Here is a 21,418-nt window from a genome sequence, read left to right on the forward strand (position 1 = left end):
AAAGGACTGGGAAGACCGTCTAGCAGCGAGCACCTCGGAGGTGGGCAGGTAGGAGGGAGGGGATGTAGGAGGGTCCCGTGCAGGTACGAGGGGGGGTGTAGGGGTAGGAAGGTCCCGGCTCCGGTCTCTACCACAAGCAGAGAGGTTTCGCCGTGTGCGGGTTCAGGGTGTGGATCTTTTATGTGGAGCCGTGTGTGGCGCATCGACCTCCAATTCATAGGATACTGACTTAATTGCGTATGGTAAGTTGTTTATATATATATATATATATTATTTTTAATGTAAAAACGAGTAACCACTTGTCTATTCATCTTTAATTGGTGGCTGCTTGTCCACGATTAGGTAAAACGTTACCTGAATATATTAACACATTCTATGTTGGATTATCTTTAGCGAAAATGTACTGGAGGCTTTTTTGGGCTTTACTACGCTAAGGTCATCTTGATGTAAACAGGCCTCCAGTGGTCAGGAATTGTTCTCTTAATGTCTATCTCAAGCAGGTCGTGACCCTTGACCATACGTACCCCCCCCCCCCCTAACAAAGGCTGCACAAATTCAATAATTGGCTTGGCTTTGTTGCCACTTTAGGAAACATTTTGTGCCCCTGTTCTACTTTGTGGTGCTAATGGGCTAACTGTTAAGATATTCCTCAGACAATTCAGAACATGGACTAGGACTAGTGATTTCAAAGTGACGATGCAATAGTTTGTATGAAGCGGGTCCAAAGTGCTAATAATCATTAGTAATTATAGAGCACGCTAAAGGAAACTTTTTCTGACTTGTTGATTAAAAACGGCGTTTGGCATAGTTTCAATCTGATGAAAGGCATTGTTCAAACTTCATATTCTGAACCCGGGGACGGTGAAACCTCGTTGAAACCTTCAATGTGTGTGTGTGATGCAACACGTATACTCGTCAAGGTCAGGTAAATACACTTTTATATTGTTGGCATTATTGTTTTTAATATGTTTTTAGAAATATAGTGTGGCGTAGCCAGACTAATACTCAAATGCAGAGCAAAAATAAATTGGCTCCCAGAATTCTTTTCCCAGGCTGTGTGCGTGTGTGTGTGTCTGACACTTGTATCAGGGAAGTCCTGATACCAGTGTCACCCACATGAAAAAAATGCTATAGTTTACTATAGTAAATAAACTATAGTATACCCTATATATACTATAGTAAATATTGTAGTGTTTTTGAACCTTACTATAGTAGTTTTACTACAGTAAACTATAGTATGCTACAGAAAATTATAGTTTACTATAGTAAATAAACTATAGTAACTTACTATAGTAAAAAGTAATCTATACACTGTGTAGTAACTTACTATAGTATTTACCATAGTACACTACAATGTCTGGGAAATTACTATAGTAAATCCCAAACTATATTGTAGTATATTGTAATATATAGTATACTGTAGTAAATGCTGTAGTAAACTATAGTATTTTTTCCCCTGGGCAGATACAGGCATGAGACCTAATATGTACCAAAGCTTAACTCACACTTGGCCTTAACCACACTTGGCTCAACCACCAGCCTGCTCTATGTGCCTAAACCAGTCATCTTCTGAAGAGAATAATCCATGTGAAGGAGGGAGAGAGTGGGCCTGGTGAGAGATGAGGAGAGTGGCTTTGGAGGTACTAGGAAAGGAGTGAGAGGGTGAAATGGAGGGACGGAGAGGTGGGGGGAGTAAGAATTCTGTTTTGGGCCCAATGGAATGCTTGTGAAGATCCAGACAACTTTATTTATTCTGTTGATGTATTATTTCTCTCCTCAATTGCTTGCTTGCCACTGTGTGTGTGTGTGCAAATGGATAGAGCGAACGCAAACAGTGTGTGAAGAAATTTGATTTTCCGAACTGCACAAATTGATGCAGACGCAACCAATGTCTACCATCCCTCTTTATCTGTATGACGCCCACACACGTGTGGACACGAAGGTACATCATGGGTAGTACTAAGTTCTGCTTCCCCACCTGTTGTAAGCACATCACATTCTCCAGTGAGACTCAACCAACACAGAATGCTGGCCCATATCGTTAGCCTCATGGCATAATAAGCCTAAGTCATATTTAAAGGTCCATCTTGTATTTAGTGTCAAAAATGCCTCAGTCAAATAGATGACTTAGGCAGATAGTGATTATGGAATGTAAAAAGCACTCTGATTGGCTAAGGATATAGCAACTGAGGCACAGTGAATCAGCAGCTTTAGGAGAGTATAGATGTATGAGTATAGAAAGACGGTTTAGATATCAGACTATGACCAAAATATGACCTAAGCAATTATGCTGTGAGGCTGACGTTATGGTGGAGTGTATTTGTGTGTTATAAGTAAGACAAAATACAGAGAAGTCTGCTTAATTTTCCTTTTTTACATTTGTTTATTTGTAGTCTTGATTATTATATTTGTTTGTACCAAGTACAAATGTAAACCTGCCCAATCAAACCGATCAGAATCCCCTCTTCAGTCACACCATCCAGCAGCCCTGCACAGGTCTCCACGGTCCTGAGATAACCTTGCATTTGAAATGACCGGTGAAGTTTCTCTTAACTGTTTTTCCCCTCACCAGTGGGTCATAGCAGAGCGCCGAGTGGTGTATTGAAAAAGAGTAGTGAAAAAACATGGTGATTTTCAAATGATGATCCAACTTTAATGTCAATCTACTTTATTCTTCTAGTATCCTGGGCCGAAGGTCCTTCCCCAGGTGGGGGACAGCTTGACCAGGTCTGGAGCCCTTGCTCCCTAGAGTCTGTTGTTGTGGTTGGGTTGAAGATGGTGATGCAGTAGTAGTAGCTTCAGAGAACCCTGCTCTTCCCGCTTTTAGCTCTGATTTACGCTACTGGAACCCCGGCCCCTCCCACTTCCTGTAGTCACTCACGTTAGGCTAATTAGAGACCTTAGAGTGTGTGTGTGTGTGTGTGTGTGTGTGTGTGTGTGTGTGTGTGTGTGTGTGGACAGCCTCTCGGTGCTCCTGCCTCACATGACTTGTATGTCATTCTGTCTTAGACCTCACAAATAATATTTTGCCAATGCATTTGGCCATATCACACAGCCCTATGTTGTATGTATGGCATCAGTGTATGCTTTGTCTTTATGCATAGAATAATTTATGAGCCATGCATTGTGATCAGAAGACGGAAGAATAAGGCGTGTATTTGATATCTATTTGCTATCTAGTCATTGCAGATGCAATAATGCTAGGGTTAGGACATCTTGCTTTTGACTTCAAGCCACCATGACTATCCTGTTATCCTGCCTTGGAATATCAGATTTAAATTGAGTAGTGTCAACTGGCTCTATTTGGATTTGGTTTCTATGTTCTGCTTCTCATTACTTGAATCCTGTGAGAATCAGGTGCATGTTTCCCTCCAGTGCCAGATTTGGCTGTGTGTGTTGGTCATTCCCTTCATTCTGTCTGGGAGCAGCATCCTTTTTGAAGAGCTTGACCTTTTGACCTGTGAATTTGTCAAACATACAAATAGTGCTCTCCAGGGACAGTCTTTGGTCAAGTTGACCGCTGAACTGCAGCCCGTTTTGGAGAAACAGAAGACTTACTTGTGGGCGTGCACGTATTCTCATGATACATTGGAAGTGATTATGAGGAAAATGATGAGTGATGGCTAACTTATAGTAAACCGCTAGAAACACTTACCAGGGGGTCAGCGTTTGTGAGGGCATCAGTGCTTCCCCTCGATAATGTCAAAGTGCAGGAGCGGGGGGGGGGGGGGTGCGATCTTCGGTGAGGGTTTCACTTCGCAAAAATATATACAACCACCTGATGCCGCCGTTTCAGTTCCATTCAAAAAGCTTTATGGCCTGACTGTTGTTGTGAACATTTATCTTTATTTTTGGTACCTGAAGGGAGTATGTTTTCTTTCCCTATGAGAGTTTTGTACTTTGTTAATACATAATAATGAAAAAATATTTATTAATAAATAAAAACCAATGTATATATATTTTTAAATACATTGGTAGTCAAGGGGGGGCCCTATTGTTGTTAAGGCGGCCACCTTAACCTTACAGTGCTGGGAGAAACACTGGGCATATCTCCTTGGAATACATTTTGTGTTACCAGATTATGGGGAAAAAACTTTTTGACAAAAATGTGTATTTGTCTCCTTCCCTCTAATTTCATGTGTATCATTCCAGGTTAACCATGCACCTTGGCACGGTGTTCACCCTTCTTCCAGTGATGCTGCTCCTCAAAGGTTGGTATTCGATAATATTATAATTTGTTATTTCAAATAGAAGAACAGAGGGTTTGTAAGTTGTATGTTAGTTTGATGCCTCAGGACAATACTAAAAACTTAATTTAGAAAGCTTTGAAGAGAAGAAGATGATAAAGTTAAGAAACAAAGTGTGAACTATGAAGGGGGGTACTAGGAACAGGAATGTGTATGCATGTGTGGGTTGTTCTATTGGGGAGATTAAGTGGTGGGTGTTTCAGTCGACCGGTAAATTGTCCGTTAGCTAATAAACCTGAGAGCACTTTGACCCTCAGACCACCTTGAAGAGAGCGCTACTGTGTGATTAAAAACACATTCAGCTCCTTTAGGAGATATATGTTGGAACGGCAGCTGCTGCTGCCAATAAAGTTAATGATGGTCGATTTGAGTGGAGGTCATATGCACAGCTCGTAGTTAATGCTGGCTTGCTTGCGCATCAAATTCATAACAAAGTTGTCGCCAACTGTTTAATTTGATTGCTTGGATCGGCTTTAAGCTAAACTCAGTCTAGCTTGTACTGTATTAGCAACATGGTAGCAAAGTAAGACAGGTGGCCTTGAATAGCTGATTTGTTCTTTAAAGGTGGTTGGTTTGGCAGCCGGACCGTTCAACCTAACATACCAACCGACGTTGAATGTTTGCAGCGTGCTCACAGTCACCAATCGCATCTCTCCCGCATTTTGTCATGCCCTATTTCCTAAAAGATTTGTCACTATGTCAGTTATTTGCGGTCTTCAAACCTCCACAGTAAAAGGATCCCCAAATCTAGTTTGTTTAGGGGGATTCACTGAAATGGCGCCAGTTTCCAGAAGAGTTAGCATTTGTGTTTATTCTTATGGCTAATCATCAGTTATTCTCCTAAACAGACCGGTACTTTCCTCCAAGGTGCAAGGCCGGACTCGCAGGCTGACATGTACTTGCGTTGTGTTCAGAAATTACAGCTTTAGCACAGTCTTAGATATGTACCGCTGACCATTTTAAGACTTTGAACTTCAAAACTGTCAGGGCTGTCATCATCTCCACAACACACCGCCCCCTTCTCAGCTGTGAAGACAACACAAATCACCTGTTTCAGTGGCAAAGCTCAACGACATTTGCATAGCTTATCGGAACACTCAATGAAGGCTATATCTTTGCCACATAACTTCCCCCCCTCATCCCACCCTTCACAACCCACTCGCAAAACCGTACAAACATTAATCCTCAAGTGCCATGGGATCACTTTCCTTGGCAGCTTTCCCCAAAGGCACTTCATCATGATTAACGATTCAATATTTTTAAAATACGCACATAGTTTGCACATCTCGCTAGTTGTAAAATCTATCCAAACCAGAAGGCGCTTGAAGTTTTCATTGTGACAATAACTTTCACCTGCCTTCAATCCTGGAATGTCATTGGTCAAGGTTCAGGAAGTCCAACGTTGGGAGAAAAGCAGTTGGGACATTGTGGGCTGAACCTCTCTGACTTTCAAAGTAATCTAGCATGGCGCAGCTACATTACCCATTAAAATCAAGCTATTCATGTTAGCTCCTCATGCATGATAGCGCCATCAGGGGGGTTCTCCCACAGTGTTTATATATCAAACGCAAGGCAGTGTTGCTAAGGCTTCTTGACATACAGTTGTGCCCAGGGTGATGGGAGGGGCCCATTTAATGAGGGACAATGCTTTCTAAGGCCCTTCAGATGTCTCTGCAGGCCGGGCCCATGGCCTGGAATTAAGGTTAAAGGAAGAGAAACATGGCTTATTATGGTCACCTGTTTCACACTCACCTTTGATTAGTCAATCCATTTAACTAGAAACTCTGGATCAGGTTAAACTGCCACATTCTTTCCCAATCCATTTTTTACCAGAGTTTACGGCGTCTCTCTCAGTGAATTATGCTCTGGTTAGCTGACACTTTAGAAAAGACTTTAGTAGAAAACCGGGAGGTTAAAGGCCTAAAATGTCGGTGTGTCTGTGTTGAACACATTGTGTTGTAAATCTGTCTACAAACTACTCATGACATGTTGTTTACAATGTTCGTGCATGTGAACCCTGACCCCCACCTGCCAGCGCATCCAGGCTGCTCGCTCCAGGAGATCCAAACCACCCGGGAGACCCTGTCCAAGATCAACGCGGCTGGAGAGAGTAAGTAGCAGCTTAGAATGAAACGGTACATGTCGACTCATGGAATAAAATACACCGAGCTTGAGGTATCATAGCATAGCATAATACAGTACAACATAGTATGTAGTAGCATAGGACAACATAGCATGTCATCTTACAAGGCCCTGACCCTGCACACGACCCCTAACCCTGGCAGTGTTACAGCCGTGGGCTACCACTTGTGCTAGACTCGTATACAACCGTGTTTGTTGTGTACATTACATAGTACGGCTGACACAAGCCCCTTCCGTAAGGGCTAGACATACCTCTGGCTGAGGACACGGTGTAGTGTTGTCGGTACCGCAGTCAGTTGGCAGGTATGTGGCGGGTCGGTTCAGACTCAACTATAGTGGGATCAGAAACATTACACCTGGGGATAATTTGATTCAGGCCAGATAGCCGGGGAACCCTTTAGACTGAAACACAAGGAGCCACAGTCTGCAAGGATTTGTTGTCATCTCCTGGTTTGAATTTTTTTTACCTGGTGTCCTATAATCCCCGCTTCTGATAGGTAGCTACAATACCAGCCCTGATTGGTTGCCTTACGGCCGGCGAGTTGAACATTTCTGGTTCAAGTCATTAGGCACTCGTAATATTGTGTATTCTTTGAAGAACATTGGATTTAGAGATAGCCGCTGTAGTCTTTTGAGTCATTTTATAATTTTTTGCATAATTATTTTACAAAAGTATTGCTACTTTGCTACTTACTGCTCCCTTCAATTATTTGACATTAGTAACTTATACAATTCACTTTGGACAAATATTTAACCATTTCACCAGTAGGTAAACTGTAATGTTAGTAAATGACAGCTGCCTGTGTGTGCGCATTTGACTGTGTGTCTCTAAAGTGATGGAGTGCTCTGCACCGATGGACGTGGTCTTCCTATTGGACGGCTCCTACAGCGTGGGGAAAGGAAGCTTCGAGCGGTCGCGCCACTACGCCCTCAGACTGAGCCGGGTCATGGACATCGGACCGGACAAGGTTCTGACCCTTTCAACTTCTTACCCGACTTTACACACTAATGTTCATTTGCGTTTGTTATCCCACAATGCCTTGCTCTCCCCGTGGTCCTGCAGAACCTTTTCTCTTGTCCCTAAGATGACAGTACTACACTTTTGTTCGAGCTTTATACAGACATTATGGCATTTCTATTCTGAGAACAGAACATAAACACTTTAATATGATGGCCTCAACGTCCTATAAATGATTTAACCCACTGTTGTTTCTACATCAAGGTACGTTGCGTTCTTCCTGTCTGTTGCTAACTTCCTGTCCGATGACCATTTCCTACCTATTTGTAACTTGCTATTGTTTACTAACTTGCTTCTTGTTGCTAACTTGCTATTTGTTGTTAACTTCCTGTCCAGGTGCGTGTGGGTGTGGTTCAGTTTGGCTCCTCCCCTCGGCTGGAGATCTCTCTGGATGAATGTTCTACCACAGAGGAACTGACCAAACGCTTGAAGAAGATAACCTACAGGTTCACCTTCGTCTCTTCCTTTTTCTCTCTTCTCCTCTTCTTTTCTTCTCCCCAATCCACTTCTCTTCTCAGCTGCATTTCCATTCATGCTCTTAACTTCTCTTATTTTTTCTTGTTTGCTCCTTTCTCCCCTTTTTGCACTTTTCTTCAAAAATGTCTTATTTGCTGTATTTTGTCTGTTGTCTTCTCTCATTCTTTATGCTCTTCCTCTCTTTTTTGCCTAGCAACAAAATACAAACTCGGTGTAGAATCGTATCAAACTGTTGCCTAGCTGTTGAATGACGACGGAAAGCATGAGATCAGACAGTTAATATTACAAACTATACTTCCTCTCACGCAAAAACACATGATCCGATTATATTACCACCATGCTGAGAAGCACACGCACGCATGCACACACACACACCCACACACAGACACACACACACGCACACGAACACACACAGTGACGGGGTCTCTTGGAGGTAGAACTAATTAAGTTCAGATTAGTGGTAGGGGTGCACCAGATATCGGATAAGCTCTTAAGATGACAGAGATGGCTGCTGGGCGCGTGTGTGTGTGTGTGTGTGTGTGTGCACGTGCAGTATTCAAGCCCATTGATGTGTTTGTTTGTATATCTCTAAAAACGACCTCCCATGAAACACCCACCCCATCAGACAAGTCATGTGGTCTTGGAAAAGAGCCAATGCATTGTCCACAGCCAGGTTGTTAAAGTACATGAACCTACTGTTATTCTAAAAGGATTAACTTTAATTAAACACCTCCTCCCCCTCCCTCTCTGCCTCCTCCACCCCCCCCCCTCCCTCTCTGCCTCCTCCACCCCCTCCCCCAGGGGTGGCAGCACCCAGACGGCCCAGGCCTTCCAGTACCTCCTGAGGAAGGGCTTCCCCGGGGGCCGCAACTCCTCGGTTGTGTCGCGGGTGGCGGTCCTCCTGTCGGACGGCCGGTCCCAGGAGGGCTTCTCCAAGGGGGGGCTGGTCCAGGCGGCCTCCCAGCTCAAGGAGAGCGGGGTGGTGCTCTTCGCTGTGGGCCTGCGCCACCCCAGGTACAACCGTCTAGAGCGGCTCAGTGTCACTCTTTTAGCCCCAGTGATTCTAGATCAGATGGTTAATGCATAGATGAATTGGTTGATGGCTAGAGGAGCTGGAACCTTCTAGGAAATGCAAGAAAATTATCTAAAGATAAAATCTGTTCCACGTTACTGCTGGATTGATGGATGAATTGATCGATGGTTATTGATTGATGGATAGATGGGTGGATGGATGGATGGGTGGACGGGTAAACCAACAAACTACGTATGCATAGACAGATGAATATATTTAATATACAACATCAACATTTTTATAGAAATTGACCAAACGTGATTCATGCGGTCATATTTTATCTTAATGAAACAGAATAAATATAAAATTGAAGAGGAAATAAGTGCATTAGCAGAGGATTTGCTGATCAAGGAGGTAGAGGCATTCAATAATAATAACTCGCTTCACTAGAGCAGGAAAAGCCACCGTAACATATTGTGATTGGCCTCAGTGCTAATATTTTCGCGAGGGGGCCCCCTCGCCCCCCATCAACCTTCAATCCTCTCCTCTTCCAATGAACCTGCCCCCATGCTTACTGCGGTGCTGGGGGGAGAAGGAGGGAAAGTAGGCAAAGTATCACCTTCCTACATGAGGCCCTGGCTGCTTCTTTGCATTAGTTGCAGGAAATTTGAAAGCATATCTGGGTTAAAATCCTCTTGCATTGGTTAATCTTACCTCCTTATATTATGTTAGCAATTAACACCATGGGCAACTTTACTGCTACCCTTTTCTTCTTAAATTCAATTTAAACTAATTCCAAGCAGTATATATATTGGGAAAGTAATTGGGAATGTACAAAAAGGCACTGCTTATATCTCGAGGCAAGCGGAGGTGAGCTTGGAACATTTTTGGGGGTTTCCCGAGGCTATCTTTAAAATAAACGAATGCAAAGCTGCCAAATCCTAGAAACGGTTGAAGAAGAACCTGCTGATTGGTCTGTCCCTTTCTAGATGGGAGGAGCTACACAAGCTGGCCAGTGCACCAATGGAGAGCCACGTCTTCTTCGCAGAGCATTTCTCAGACGCCGTGAACGGCCTGTGCACCACGCTGACCTCCTCGTCCGTCTGTGATGCCACACCAACAGGTACTGTAGCAGCCTAGTAAGACCGCAGGAACGGCACCTCCACTGGGGAATCACGAGTTAGACCAGTGACCGCTCTAATCTGATTGGCTAAGATTAATGACAGGGCAACAAACAGGAACAACAACAAACGCATAACATAGCAAAACATCTTCAACTCTGTTTGTATGTCTCTCATAACTCTTTTTCTTTTTCTTTCTATCCATCTCTGTTTCCTTGTGTTTGGCGTCTATTGTCAAGGTTTTTCAGTTCACCATTCAAACTAGGACATTTAAAAATTTGAACAATGTCAAAGTTGTGAGCCCAGTTGGAACAAACTTACAGATTGGAACATAAATAGTATTACAATTTACAACTTGGACACATTTAAAAACATGTGGGACTATGATAATAGATTGTTTTGTCCAAGCATATTTATATTTTTATATAACTGGAATAACTTCAGTTTGTTTAGATGTTCATGAGTAGGAAAACGTGTCAGTTGCCATTAACACGAGTGTTCAATAAAGCGCTATTGTTTATTTCCACTCTGTGTCAGGCTGCCAGGAGCGCTCGTACCCATGTGAGAGGAAGACTCTGGAGAAGGTGAAGGAGCTGCACGGGAACTTCATGTGCTGGAAGGGGGCCATGGGCGCCTCCACCTACACCTCCCTGTGTCCACACTACAAGTGAGCCCACCGGGGAGAGAGACACACACACACACACACACACACACACACACACACACACACACACACACACACACACACACACACACACACACACACACACACACACACACACACACACACACACACACACACACACACACACAGGCAGACACACACACTATTGTCATCAGGCAGACATCGCCCCTTCTATCTATTAAACCCCTATCCCCTATTGAGAGACACAAAGCCTTTCCTCTTATGTCTGCCCATCCTATTGCACTCCTGGCCACCCCTGGAAGGAGGGATCCCTCTTCCTCTGTGTTCCTTGCTTAGGTTAGAGGCTGTTGTTTACTGAGAGTGCTACACAAGTGTGCTACACAAATACAATTGACTTGTCCTCTTCCGGGAAAAGGTCTGTACTTTGTGGATGTCTGGCTCTAGTGTTTACTGTGTTGAATACACTTTCTAACCTATCTGATTATGCAGCACTTATGCACCAATACTACTACAACAACAATTTCACTTGTAACCCCAAGCGTAGACTGAGCGCGTCTGATGCACAGCAGACAGGCAGCAAAATGCTAAAACAGACTACAGAGGAACGCGTAGTCTTAATTTAATAATGTTATGATTAGCAGCTTTAGTTTTTTGCAGCGTGAAGAATTTCCATCTTGTCAAATTTGTATGTAAATATCTTTGCTAGAAGTCATATTTAGCATTCCTGCTTACAATCCCATTGTAGTCCGCCTACACTTTGTAGGTGGGGGGCACCATGATACCCCCGTAGGGATCATATTGCTCCCCGCATCATATACAGGAAATGTCTAACTGTAGTTATAAAGAGCCCCCATCAAACGACAGCCCTGGGACCCTCCTATGCACCTCTCGTTTACTTCACATCCGCTCGCTAGTTTCAATTTGCGACCATGGACAGGATGCGGTTGATAGTCGAGGTACAGAAATACAGCGAGTTGTACGAGCCCAGACCTTGTACATACAAGGACAGCTTAAAGACAAGTTTGGCTGGAGGTTTGCCCCTGACAACATTGGCCTTTTAAACGGCGTGTACTGTAAGCACAATGCCCTTGGGAGTGTTCTCCTAGTTATTTATTCTATGTTCTCCGATATGCTTCTCTTGCTCCTGTAGATTGGCTAATCCCTTAAATCCTGAGCTCAATGATTCATATCTGTGTCTGAAATTAAAGACGAGGCACTGATGTGTGCGGAAGGGGGGGTTCACTACATTTCCATTTTAATTACTAAGGTACATGACCTTTCACTGTGTTTAAACTGAAATGAGTGATTTTCACGTTTGTAAATGACATACCATTGTGTGTGTGTGTGTGTGTGTGTGTGTGTGTGTGTGTGTGTGTGTGTGTGTGTGTGTGTGTGTGTGTGTGTGTGTGTGTGTGTGTGTGTGTGTGTGTGTGTGTGTGTGTGTGTGTGTGTTTTGCAGGTACACAAAGGCTTACACAAGGCACCAGACAGTCTGTCATCGAACCATATGCCCAGGTGCCAGATACCTTGTCCCTCTCTCTGTTTCCTTCTGTATCCTTCTCTCCATCTCCCGTCCTATTGCTTATCTTAATTATATCCAGCTCTGTCTCCATCCCTCTCCCACCTTCCTCTTTCTTTCCGTCTCAGTCCCGTTATCTTGATTGTTGAAAAGCAATATTGCTCTTCTTAATTCTCTTTGCCCTCTCTCGCTCCCTCTCTCCACGCCCACCCTCTCCCCCACCCCCCCCATTGATGTCTCCCTCCCCTTCCAGATCCATGTGACTCTGAGCCCTGTATGAACGGGGGGACGTGTGTGTCCGAGGGTCCGGAGGGCTACCGCTGTGTCTGTACCCCGGGGTACGGGGGAGACCCCCACTGTGGTGCGTACTGAGAACCCCCGACCACGCTCCCCTCACACTGACCCCTCTCTTCATAATGCACCGGGAGCGGCCTCCCGGAGGTGGACACGGTGATAATGACCTTTTTAATGTCAAGATCAATCCATCACCTTATCGTGATGAACAGCAACACAAAGTGCTTTACAAGGTAAACACAACAGAATGAGAACAATGTACAGTAAAACAATCTCAATCCCAGATTTAGAGCGTTCGATAAAAAGTGTCACCTGAAAAGTCATTTTTTATCGTTTTGTTTAAAGGTAATTCTTAACACTTGTTGTAGTAAATGGACTGCATTTACACAGCGCTTTTCTAACCAGTGGCCACCTCAAAGCGCTTTACAATACTGCCTCACATTCACCCGTTCATGCACACATTCACACACCGACGGCGGAGTCAGCCATGCAGGGCGACAGCCAGCTCGTCAGGAGAAGTCAGGGTGAGGCGTCTCGCTCAGGGACATCTCGACACTCAGCTAGGAGGAGCCGGGGATCGAACTAGCAACCCTCCGGTTACCAGCCAACCCGCTCTACCTCCTGAGCCACTGATGGTTGCACGTCCCCCCCCCCCCCGTCCCCCCCCCAGCCCCTGCGCTCTCTTTGGACTGCTCCGTGGACCTGCTCTTCCTGGTGGAGGGCTCGGCCATGCTGGGGATGGAGGGCTTCCTGCGCCTCAAGGCCTTCCTCAAGCGCTTCCTGCAGACCGTCATGGCCTCGGACACGCCCACTAAGGTCAGCGGGCGGAGGGTCTCACTCAGACTGTAGGCTTAGTTTAACATCTTTAGGAAGAGGTTTGGGCTCTCTAGACTGCAAAAAGTATACAACTTCTATATATATACAAGGAAGTATATATAGAAAGAAAGTATACAACTTGTAACACTGTTTTTACAATTAGAAAAAAAATTACACTAGCATCACGCTCTCAGTCACTAGACAGACGTACTCCATTCATTACTTCACAATAAGAGCGTTCCTCGTGCGTTGATGGTTCTGTGTGGTTGAATCTCAGCGTAGTACCATAAAAAAGTCTGGAGATATTTTATAATACTCGATATGTCGTACAAATGAGCCGTCCCATTCATAAAACTATCTAACTAACTGTCATCAATTTTAACAAATCGAAACTGCGATGGTCCCAACATACTTGTAGCCAGCGAGAGACCCCCACCCTAGCTGACCAATAGCGACCTGTCCCCCAATCCACATGTTTCTGTGTGTGTGAGCTCCCACCGACTGACCCCGCCCGCCCCCAGGTGGGGCTGGCCGTGTTCGGGCGCGAGGTGCGCGTGGAGGCCCAGGTGGGCCGCTTCCGGGGGGACGTGCGGGGGCTGCTGGCGGCGGTGGACGGCATGCAGCCGGTGGGCGGGCCCACGCGGGCGGGCCAGGCGCTGCGCCACGTCACGGGCCACGGCTTCCTGAGCGCGCCGGTGTTCGCCGACGTGACGGACGACCTGCCGCGCGTGGTGGTGCTGCTGACCGCCACGGCCTCGGCCGACGAGGTGCTGGAGCCCGCGCGCTACGCCCGCGACCGCGAGACCTTCCTGATCGGCGTGGGGCCCGAGCGGCTCCGGGGCCAGCTGGACAACGTCACGGGGAACCCCCAGCGCACGCTGACGTACTCCGGGGCCGGGGGCCTCAACGCCAAGATCCCCGAGCTGACGGCCAAGATCTGCAGCGTGGACAACCAAGGTGAGGGGCCCGGCGCCCGGGGTCACTTTACTCTCACACGGAGCCATGGAGCTCTGACCCAGAGGGACTGAGAGGGGACCCGAGGCGGACCGCCGTCGAAGCCGACAGTCAGTATTGTCGGACGTCTGAACTAGTCTGTGTGCATTTCGTGACCGAGATTCTCAGAAAAACAGCATGACAGGAGAGCCGCTGTTGGATACATATTGTTGATGTACAACAATATAACCATGGAAACCGGGTCCTTTTAAACACAAGGAACCCTGAGTGTCCCAAGGTTGCGTGAGGCGGACAGCGAGGTGAGGCGGTTCATTTATTTCAGTTGAAAGTGTTTAAGGCGGCTGGAGGTGATTTACATTTAGGGCATTTAGCAGGCGCTTTTGTCCAAAGCCACTTGCATTAAATACATTTGTAAGAAGAAGGAGAAACAATATATCTCTGTCGGTACAGTGAGGATGTTCACAGAACCCAGTGCCAAGCACCAACAATGGCTAGGTGGACCCATTCCCCGTACACAACTAGCTAGGATAAGATGCTACATGACTACGTACTATTTGTAAGTGCCAGGACGTACAACTTACAATAAGTGCGTAGGACGGGGTGTGGAGGTTCAGAGGGCGAGTCCTCAGATTGAACGCCCCTAACCCCTGCCCCGCTGTGTGTGTGTGCGTGTGCGTGCGTGTGTGTGTGTGTGTGTGTGCGTGCGTGCGTGTCCCCGGCGGCAGGCTGCCTGGGCCGCGCCCTGGACCTGGTGCTGGTGGTGGACGCCTCGGCCGGCGTGGGCCGGGACAACTTCGCCACGCTGAAGGAGTTTGTGCGCGGCGTCACCGTGCAGTTCGACGTCAACCGCGACCTGGCGCAGGTGGCGCTGGTGACCTACGGCCGCCGCGCCGGCACCGAGTTCCCGCTGGACGCCCACGCCTCGGGCTCGGCCGTGCTGGCGGCCGTGGGCGAGGCGCGCTACACGGGCGGCGCCGCCTCCCTGGGCGCCGCCCTGCTGCACCTGCGCGCCGAGGTGCTGACGGCGGGCGGCGGCGCGCGGCCCGGCGTGCACCGGGCGGCGGTGGTGCTGACGGACGGCGCCGGCGGCGAGGACGCGGCCGTGCCGGCCCAGCGTCTCCGTGACGACGGCGTGGCGGTGTTCGTGGTGGGCGTGGGCGACATGCAGCGGGAGCGGCTGCTGCGCGTGGCGGGCGCCGAGGAGCGTGTGATGGCGGTGCCCTTCTACGAGGACCTCAAGTACTTTGAGGACGTGCTGGTGCAGATGCTCTGCGCCGGTGAGCGGGGGGCCGGGGGGCCGCACTAGGAGGAGGGCGTTTTCTGTGTGACTGGTGTTTGGGGAGTCCAACGTGTTGTTGATGTGTAGGAGTAGTAGTGGGTGGTGGGGGTTGGGAAGACACTCAATTAACAAGCTGCAATATTAGATTTTATTTTTGGTTATAGAACGTTAAACATCCCAGAGGTAAACATATTTCTAAAGTGGACCTTGATGTTAAAAGCAGAACATTAATGCATATCAAATTAACTACTGAACAGTGGTCCAGTAATTGTTAATATGTTAGTATAAGTTACAAATGTAAAAATGTGTGTGTGTGTATGTGTGCGTGGGTGTGTGTGTGCTTTTGATCCATCCATCATGATTGTATCTCGGAAAGATGAATGCATCCTTAAACAAACACACACATATTTGTAAGATCATTGTAAGTTTACAAGGATGCACTTAATTACTCCTAACCCTGAGCTTGTAACCCTCCAATAAGAGCTGAAGAAACCAATGGACCCGTGTAAGCCCAACCCTTGCATGAATGACGGGATCTGCAGCCTATTAGGAGGGAGCTTCCGCTGCGATTGCCGGGACTTTGAGGGACCTCAGTGTGAAACCAGTAAGTTAAAGGGGTACCACACCAAATCCCGGGCCACTATCGGCTGAAATGGGCTTTTGCTCAATGGTGTTCTGAGAGAATGCAGGTGTCAAGGCAGAAACGTACCGGTTTCTTGTGAAAAAAATAATGAAACTGATATAATGAAAATAATATATCTATGTGCTGCACAATATGAGTAGTTGAAATGTAATATAATTGTAACATGTAGGCTAAATGTAAACATTATTGAAAAAAGACTTCCACACATCATCAAATGTCACTCATCCCTCCCAGTTCCTTCCTTGTGAGCGGTATGTCAGTACACCAGACTATTAACAGAGAGCTATAAGCTGCTGTACTGGTCTTCACATCTGGTCGTGTCCTCCAGAGAGCCGCTGGTCCAGGGGGGACCAGCCCAGACCAGACCCTCAAGAGAGGAGGACCAAGGGGGACCAGCCCAGACCGGACCACCAAGAGAGGAGGACCAAGGGGCACCAGCCCAGACCGGACCCCCAAGAGAGGAGGACCAAGGGGCACCAGCCCAGACCGGACCACCAAGAGAGGAGGACCAAGGGGGACCAGCCCAGACCGGACCCCCAAGAGAGGAGGACCAAGGGGGACCAGCCCAGACCGGACCACCAAGAGAGGAGGACCAAGGGGGACCAGCCCAGACCGGACCCCCAAGAGAGGAGGACCAAGGGGGACCAGCCCAGACCGGACCCCCAGGAGAGGAGGAGCAGGGGGGACCAGCCCAGACCGGACCCCCAGGAGAGGAGGACCAGGGGGGACCAGCCCAGACCGGACCCCCAGGAGAGGAGGACCAGGGGGGACCAGCCCAGACCGGACCCCCAAGAGAGGAGGACCAAGGGGGACCAGCCCAGACCGGACCCCCAAGAGAGGAGGAGCAGGGGAGACCAGCCCAGACCGGACCCCCAAGAGAGGAGGACCAGGGGGGACCAGCCCAGACCAGACCCCCAAGAGAGGAGGACCAAGGGGCACCAGCCCAGACCAGACCCCCAAGAGAGGAGGACCAAGGGGGACCAGCCCAGACCGGACCCCCAAGAGAGGAGGACCAAGGGGCACCAGCCCAGACCGGACCCCCAAGAGAGGAGGACCAAGGGGGACCAGCCCAGACCGGACCCCCAAGAGAGGAGGACCAAGGGGGACCAGCCCAGACCGGACCCCCAAGAGAGGAGGACCAAGGGGGACCAGCCCAGACCGGACCCCCAAGAGAGGAGGACCAAGGGGCACCAGCCCAGACCGGACCCCCAAGAGAGGAGGACCAAGGGAGACCAGCCCAGACCGGACCCTCAAGAGAGGAGGAGCAGGGGGGACCAGCCCAGACCGGACCCCCAAGAGAGGAGGAGCAGGGGAGACCAGCCCAGACCGGACCCCCAGGAGAGGAGGAGCAGGGGAGACCAGCCCAGACCGGACCCCCAAGAGAGGAGGACCAGGGGGGACCAGCCCAGACCGGACCCCCAAGAGAGGAGGACCAGGGGGGACCAGCCCAGACCGGACCCCCAGCAGAGGAAGGGCAGTCCGGAGGGGAGGAGCCATGCGATGCTGCTGAGCCACTACAAGCTGCACCGCAGGAGGCAGGCCGGACACAAGGCCTGAGAGCACGCTACACACACACCTAACCCTAACCCTAACCCTAACACACATACTCAGGCCCTCATGCACGCTACACACACACCGAACCCTAACCCTAACCCTAACACACATACTCAGGCCCTCATGCACGCTACACACACACCGAACCCTAACCCTAACACACATACTCAGGCCCTCATGCACGCTACACACACACCTAACCCTAACCCTAACCCTAACACACATACTCAGGCCCTCATGCACGCACACACATATGCACCGTTTAAACACAGACTGCATTCAAACACAACAGTTAAACAACCATGCAACAACTGAAAACACACACACACACATACACTGGTGATACGGTCGCAAACACACATACATGCACATGAATAATGTACTGGTGTTTACACACACGCACGCCGCCAAATAATGGACTTTTGGTGTTAGTCATTGGTTACAGTGAAGAAGAGAGAGAGAGGCGACAATTGTACATTTCCGGACTGAGTCGCCCTCATGCTTCAGAAAGGGTCTTCAGAAACCTTTCTGCGCAGATGATGCCATTATGTTTATGAGACTTTATTCATCGCCACTGGGATCGATGGGATGTAGTTGTCTTTTGCCTTTTCACATTCTATGTTGTATGTACGTTATTCTATGCTGAATGCTTTAGGAATGCTTAAGGCGATTACATTTTGCATTCATTCATTTTTATTATTTAATATTTCCTTTTTTCTCCCAAATTAAATTGTTAAATTTTCGACTTGATTAAAAAAGCAAATCTATATTTATATTTATTTTTGGGTCTGAACAGAGTTAGCATTATGTCATAGTTCTCGCCTATATGTAGCCTATTCATCTATCTATGGAGCTTTGTATGGGGGCTACAGAAAAAGAGATTTCCATTAGGCTGTCCTCTGGGCCCCATTGAAGAACATTCGACTAATAATGGCAAGGTCTAATTATGAAAGAATCTGACGTTTCAAAATGGATAGTAAATGCTTGTCTGGACTTCAAACAAATCTTTATTTATACCTTCCTGAGGAGAACAATTTCTGGCATTGGGCAAAAAACTAAAGTTAGGAATGTGAAGGGTTAGCATCCTGGCAACATGTTAGCGTAAATCTCTTAAAGAGTAAATATCTCGAGAGTTTAGGATTCTTGGGCAGGTAGAGACAGGATCAGTCTTGGTTTTGGGGACAGAGTGGATTACAAAGCCGACAAAGCTAATGGGGCAAGTCGGATTTTTGGCTAGCTGTGTTAAGTGGTTGGAGTCTGCCATTATTGGCTTCGGGAAACTAATCCTGGCTGTTGTTTGGTCTGATTAAGGTTTTCAGTTTCGGTTCAGAAGAGCTCCATTGGTTGGCTAGCTCATAGCGTGAAGGCGGGTCTAAAATATAAACTGTTAAAGGTCCCATGGCATGCTACTTTATCGATGCTTTAATATAGATATTAGTGGGGCCCTAACACAGTATTTGAAGTCTTCCCGAAATTCAGCCGTGGTGCAGAATTACTGCCACTACGAGCCAGTCGCACATTGAGCTTTCCCCAAACGCGCCGTTTCAGTGTCTGTATCTTTAATGCAAATGAGGAGGAGAGAGGCGGGTCAAGGAGGAGGGTGGGGGTGTGGCCCTGAGCATTTTGCGGCCACAGTACCATGCGCTCTGTTTACAGTGGATGTAACGCAATGGAGAGGCGAACACAGCTTTAGGCCGTGTTCTGTAAATATTCTAGAACACTCCGGGTGCTCCGGCGTGAGTCTTGGAGGTCTATATCTAAATAATATCATATTATACATAGTTATCTATATCAAATAATACATATTATCACGGCCAAAAGCTGTGTGCTCATCAAGACGATATTATGAATCTCAAACGACTGTGTTGGGGTCTCCGACGTCTCTGGTTCTTCCACGTCCACATGAATCTGAAGTAGACTGAACCACGACATGGAGGAGAAAGGGATTGTTGCCTGCGATTGTTGAGCGCATATGTCTCCCGCCGGAGCCTTGCTGCCGGGGGACCACCGCCTCGGCAGCGGGCAGTGCTTGGGCACCACCGCCTCCTGCAGCAGGCAGCGGGGCTCCGGCAGGAGACAATCGCGGGCAACAATCCCTTTCTCCTCCATTTCGCAGTTCATGTACTTCAGGGAGTCAAATCAAAGTTCCTTTCCCCCAATCCCTTCTCAACCATGGCTGAGATAACCCCAACTACAGTTTTGTTGTGGAAATACCAGAGACGTCAGAGAACCGAAGTGTTATGTGCAATAACACCAACAGCAGAACGGTTATCCAAATAACAAAGAAGTGTACAACACTTGCGTTACAGTGTGTGTAATCACAAACAGACATGTGGCGTTCGCACGGTTGTAGCTCATTGTCTCACTGGCGGACCAAATCTGTGGGCTGGCAAGGCAGAGAAAGGGGAGGTGGCATCTCCCCTTATGACGACATACAGGGAAAATCCCAAAACGGCGCGTCTGAGCTTCGTTTTTTCAAAGGCGGAGCAGAATGCCTATTGCTCGTTTTACACCCAACAAAATTTCTAGCTACTGGTGGAGCATAGGTAGGCTAGGGGAACTCAAATTAATGTTAGAAAACCTCAAAAGTGAAATTTTCATTCCATGAGATCTTTAAAGGTGAGAAAAGTATAAGTATGGCTTAGCCTACAAAAAATTCTATATAATATTTTACGAGGAGATGGTTGCGTTCGTTCTCTCGACAGGTCATTTCAGTTGTCCCTGAAGGCTCTGCCAGTTTGCGTCTTGAGTGAGTGGTTTGGAAGACTTGCCTACGGAAAATGTCAATACTTTCGGCAATTTCTCCAGTTAAAAAAACATACCAATATAGTCAGAAAGTATCACGCCCAGAATCATCAGTAATATGTATTTATTTGAATAAAAAGTGCATGTTTAGCTAGCAATACAAGACAAACGATTGAACAATAAGGGAGTAGATATATTTACATCTCAGCCACAGTACAATGTGAACCAAGCTAAAGTTACTGAACTGATTGGGCAGGGGGTGCTCCAGAACACGTTAGGGTTTGGGGACTTCCTTTCAGTGGTCTGATACATTATAGGGGGTTGTCCTTATTTTTTCCTTATTATTGAAATACATTCAATGTGCGCAGGGTTCGATGGTAAAACACTGGCTACAATGCACCCTCGTCAACCTCTCAAATTTCTTTATGTAAAACAACCAAATGATTAAAACTGCGATCGTCCTGTAGGGTTCATGGGGAGGGCTGGACCTTGGTCTCAGGGTGCATGTGTCTCTTGGCACGGGGGCTGGCTGAGAGCTCCAGAGCTCCAGGGACGGTTGGTCTGGGGTCCAATTATCTTGTAAGCAGGGTTAATTCACGGGGCCAGGTCTGTCTCTGTGGTGCTCTCAGGGTCCTGCTGAAGGACTTGAACCTCAGTTAGGAGGTTGACTTCTTCTCCCATTCCTGCGAACAAAGGTCAAGGTTTTGTACACATGAACCATCATTGAGAAACGTGCCCCTCCCTCCAGGGATGTTTAGGAGAGCAATAGGTGCCAAAATGGGCAATGGTAGAATAAACATAACAAACAAAGATTGCCGAGGCTTAAAGGGCTGATATCATGCCACCAGGTGTGAGAGTGATTGGCAATTACAGGCCATTTACAAATCTGCCTTTCCCTGGGTTTGATTGACGTCACAAGTGGGAGTGCCCACCTAGATGCATGATGGATAG

General features: G+C 47.5%; 2 protein-coding genes across 2 annotated transcripts in view; one reads left to right on the forward strand and one right to left on the reverse strand.

The window, feature by feature from the left end:
• Window positions 1-867: 867 nt before the first annotated feature.
• On the forward strand, window positions 868-17,725 carry vwa2 (von Willebrand factor A domain containing 2). Its single transcript, XM_056577723.1, has 15 exons — window positions 868-925; window positions 4,153-4,211; window positions 6,283-6,357; window positions 7,224-7,357; window positions 7,744-7,853; window positions 8,686-8,898; window positions 9,886-10,019; window positions 10,555-10,684; window positions 12,123-12,178; window positions 12,436-12,543; window positions 13,147-13,292; window positions 13,814-14,249; window positions 14,972-15,523; window positions 16,007-16,129; window positions 16,497-17,725. The coding sequence occupies exons 1-15, from the start codon at window positions 885-887 to the stop codon at window positions 17,723-17,725; spliced, it is 3,546 nt and encodes a 1,181-aa protein (XP_056433698.1). The 5' UTR covers window positions 868-884.
• A 1,355-nt stretch (window positions 17,726-19,080) lies between these two features.
• The window catches only part of afap1l2 (actin filament associated protein 1-like 2), a 39,713-nt gene continuing 37,375 nt past the window's right edge, over window positions 19,081-21,418 (reverse strand). The window contains exon 19 of the mRNA XM_056576844.1: window positions 19,081-21,150. Coding sequence (XP_056432819.1) covers window positions 21,124-21,150 — 27 coding nt within the window. The 3' untranslated portion in view covers window positions 19,081-21,123. The remainder of the gene's footprint in view (window positions 21,151-21,418) is intronic.

This window comes from Gadus chalcogrammus, chromosome 18 (genome assembly GCF_026213295.1).
Source record: "Gadus chalcogrammus isolate NIFS_2021 chromosome 18, NIFS_Gcha_1.0, whole genome shotgun sequence".
Classification (NCBI taxonomy): Eukaryota; Metazoa; Chordata; class Actinopteri; order Gadiformes; family Gadidae; genus Gadus; species Gadus chalcogrammus.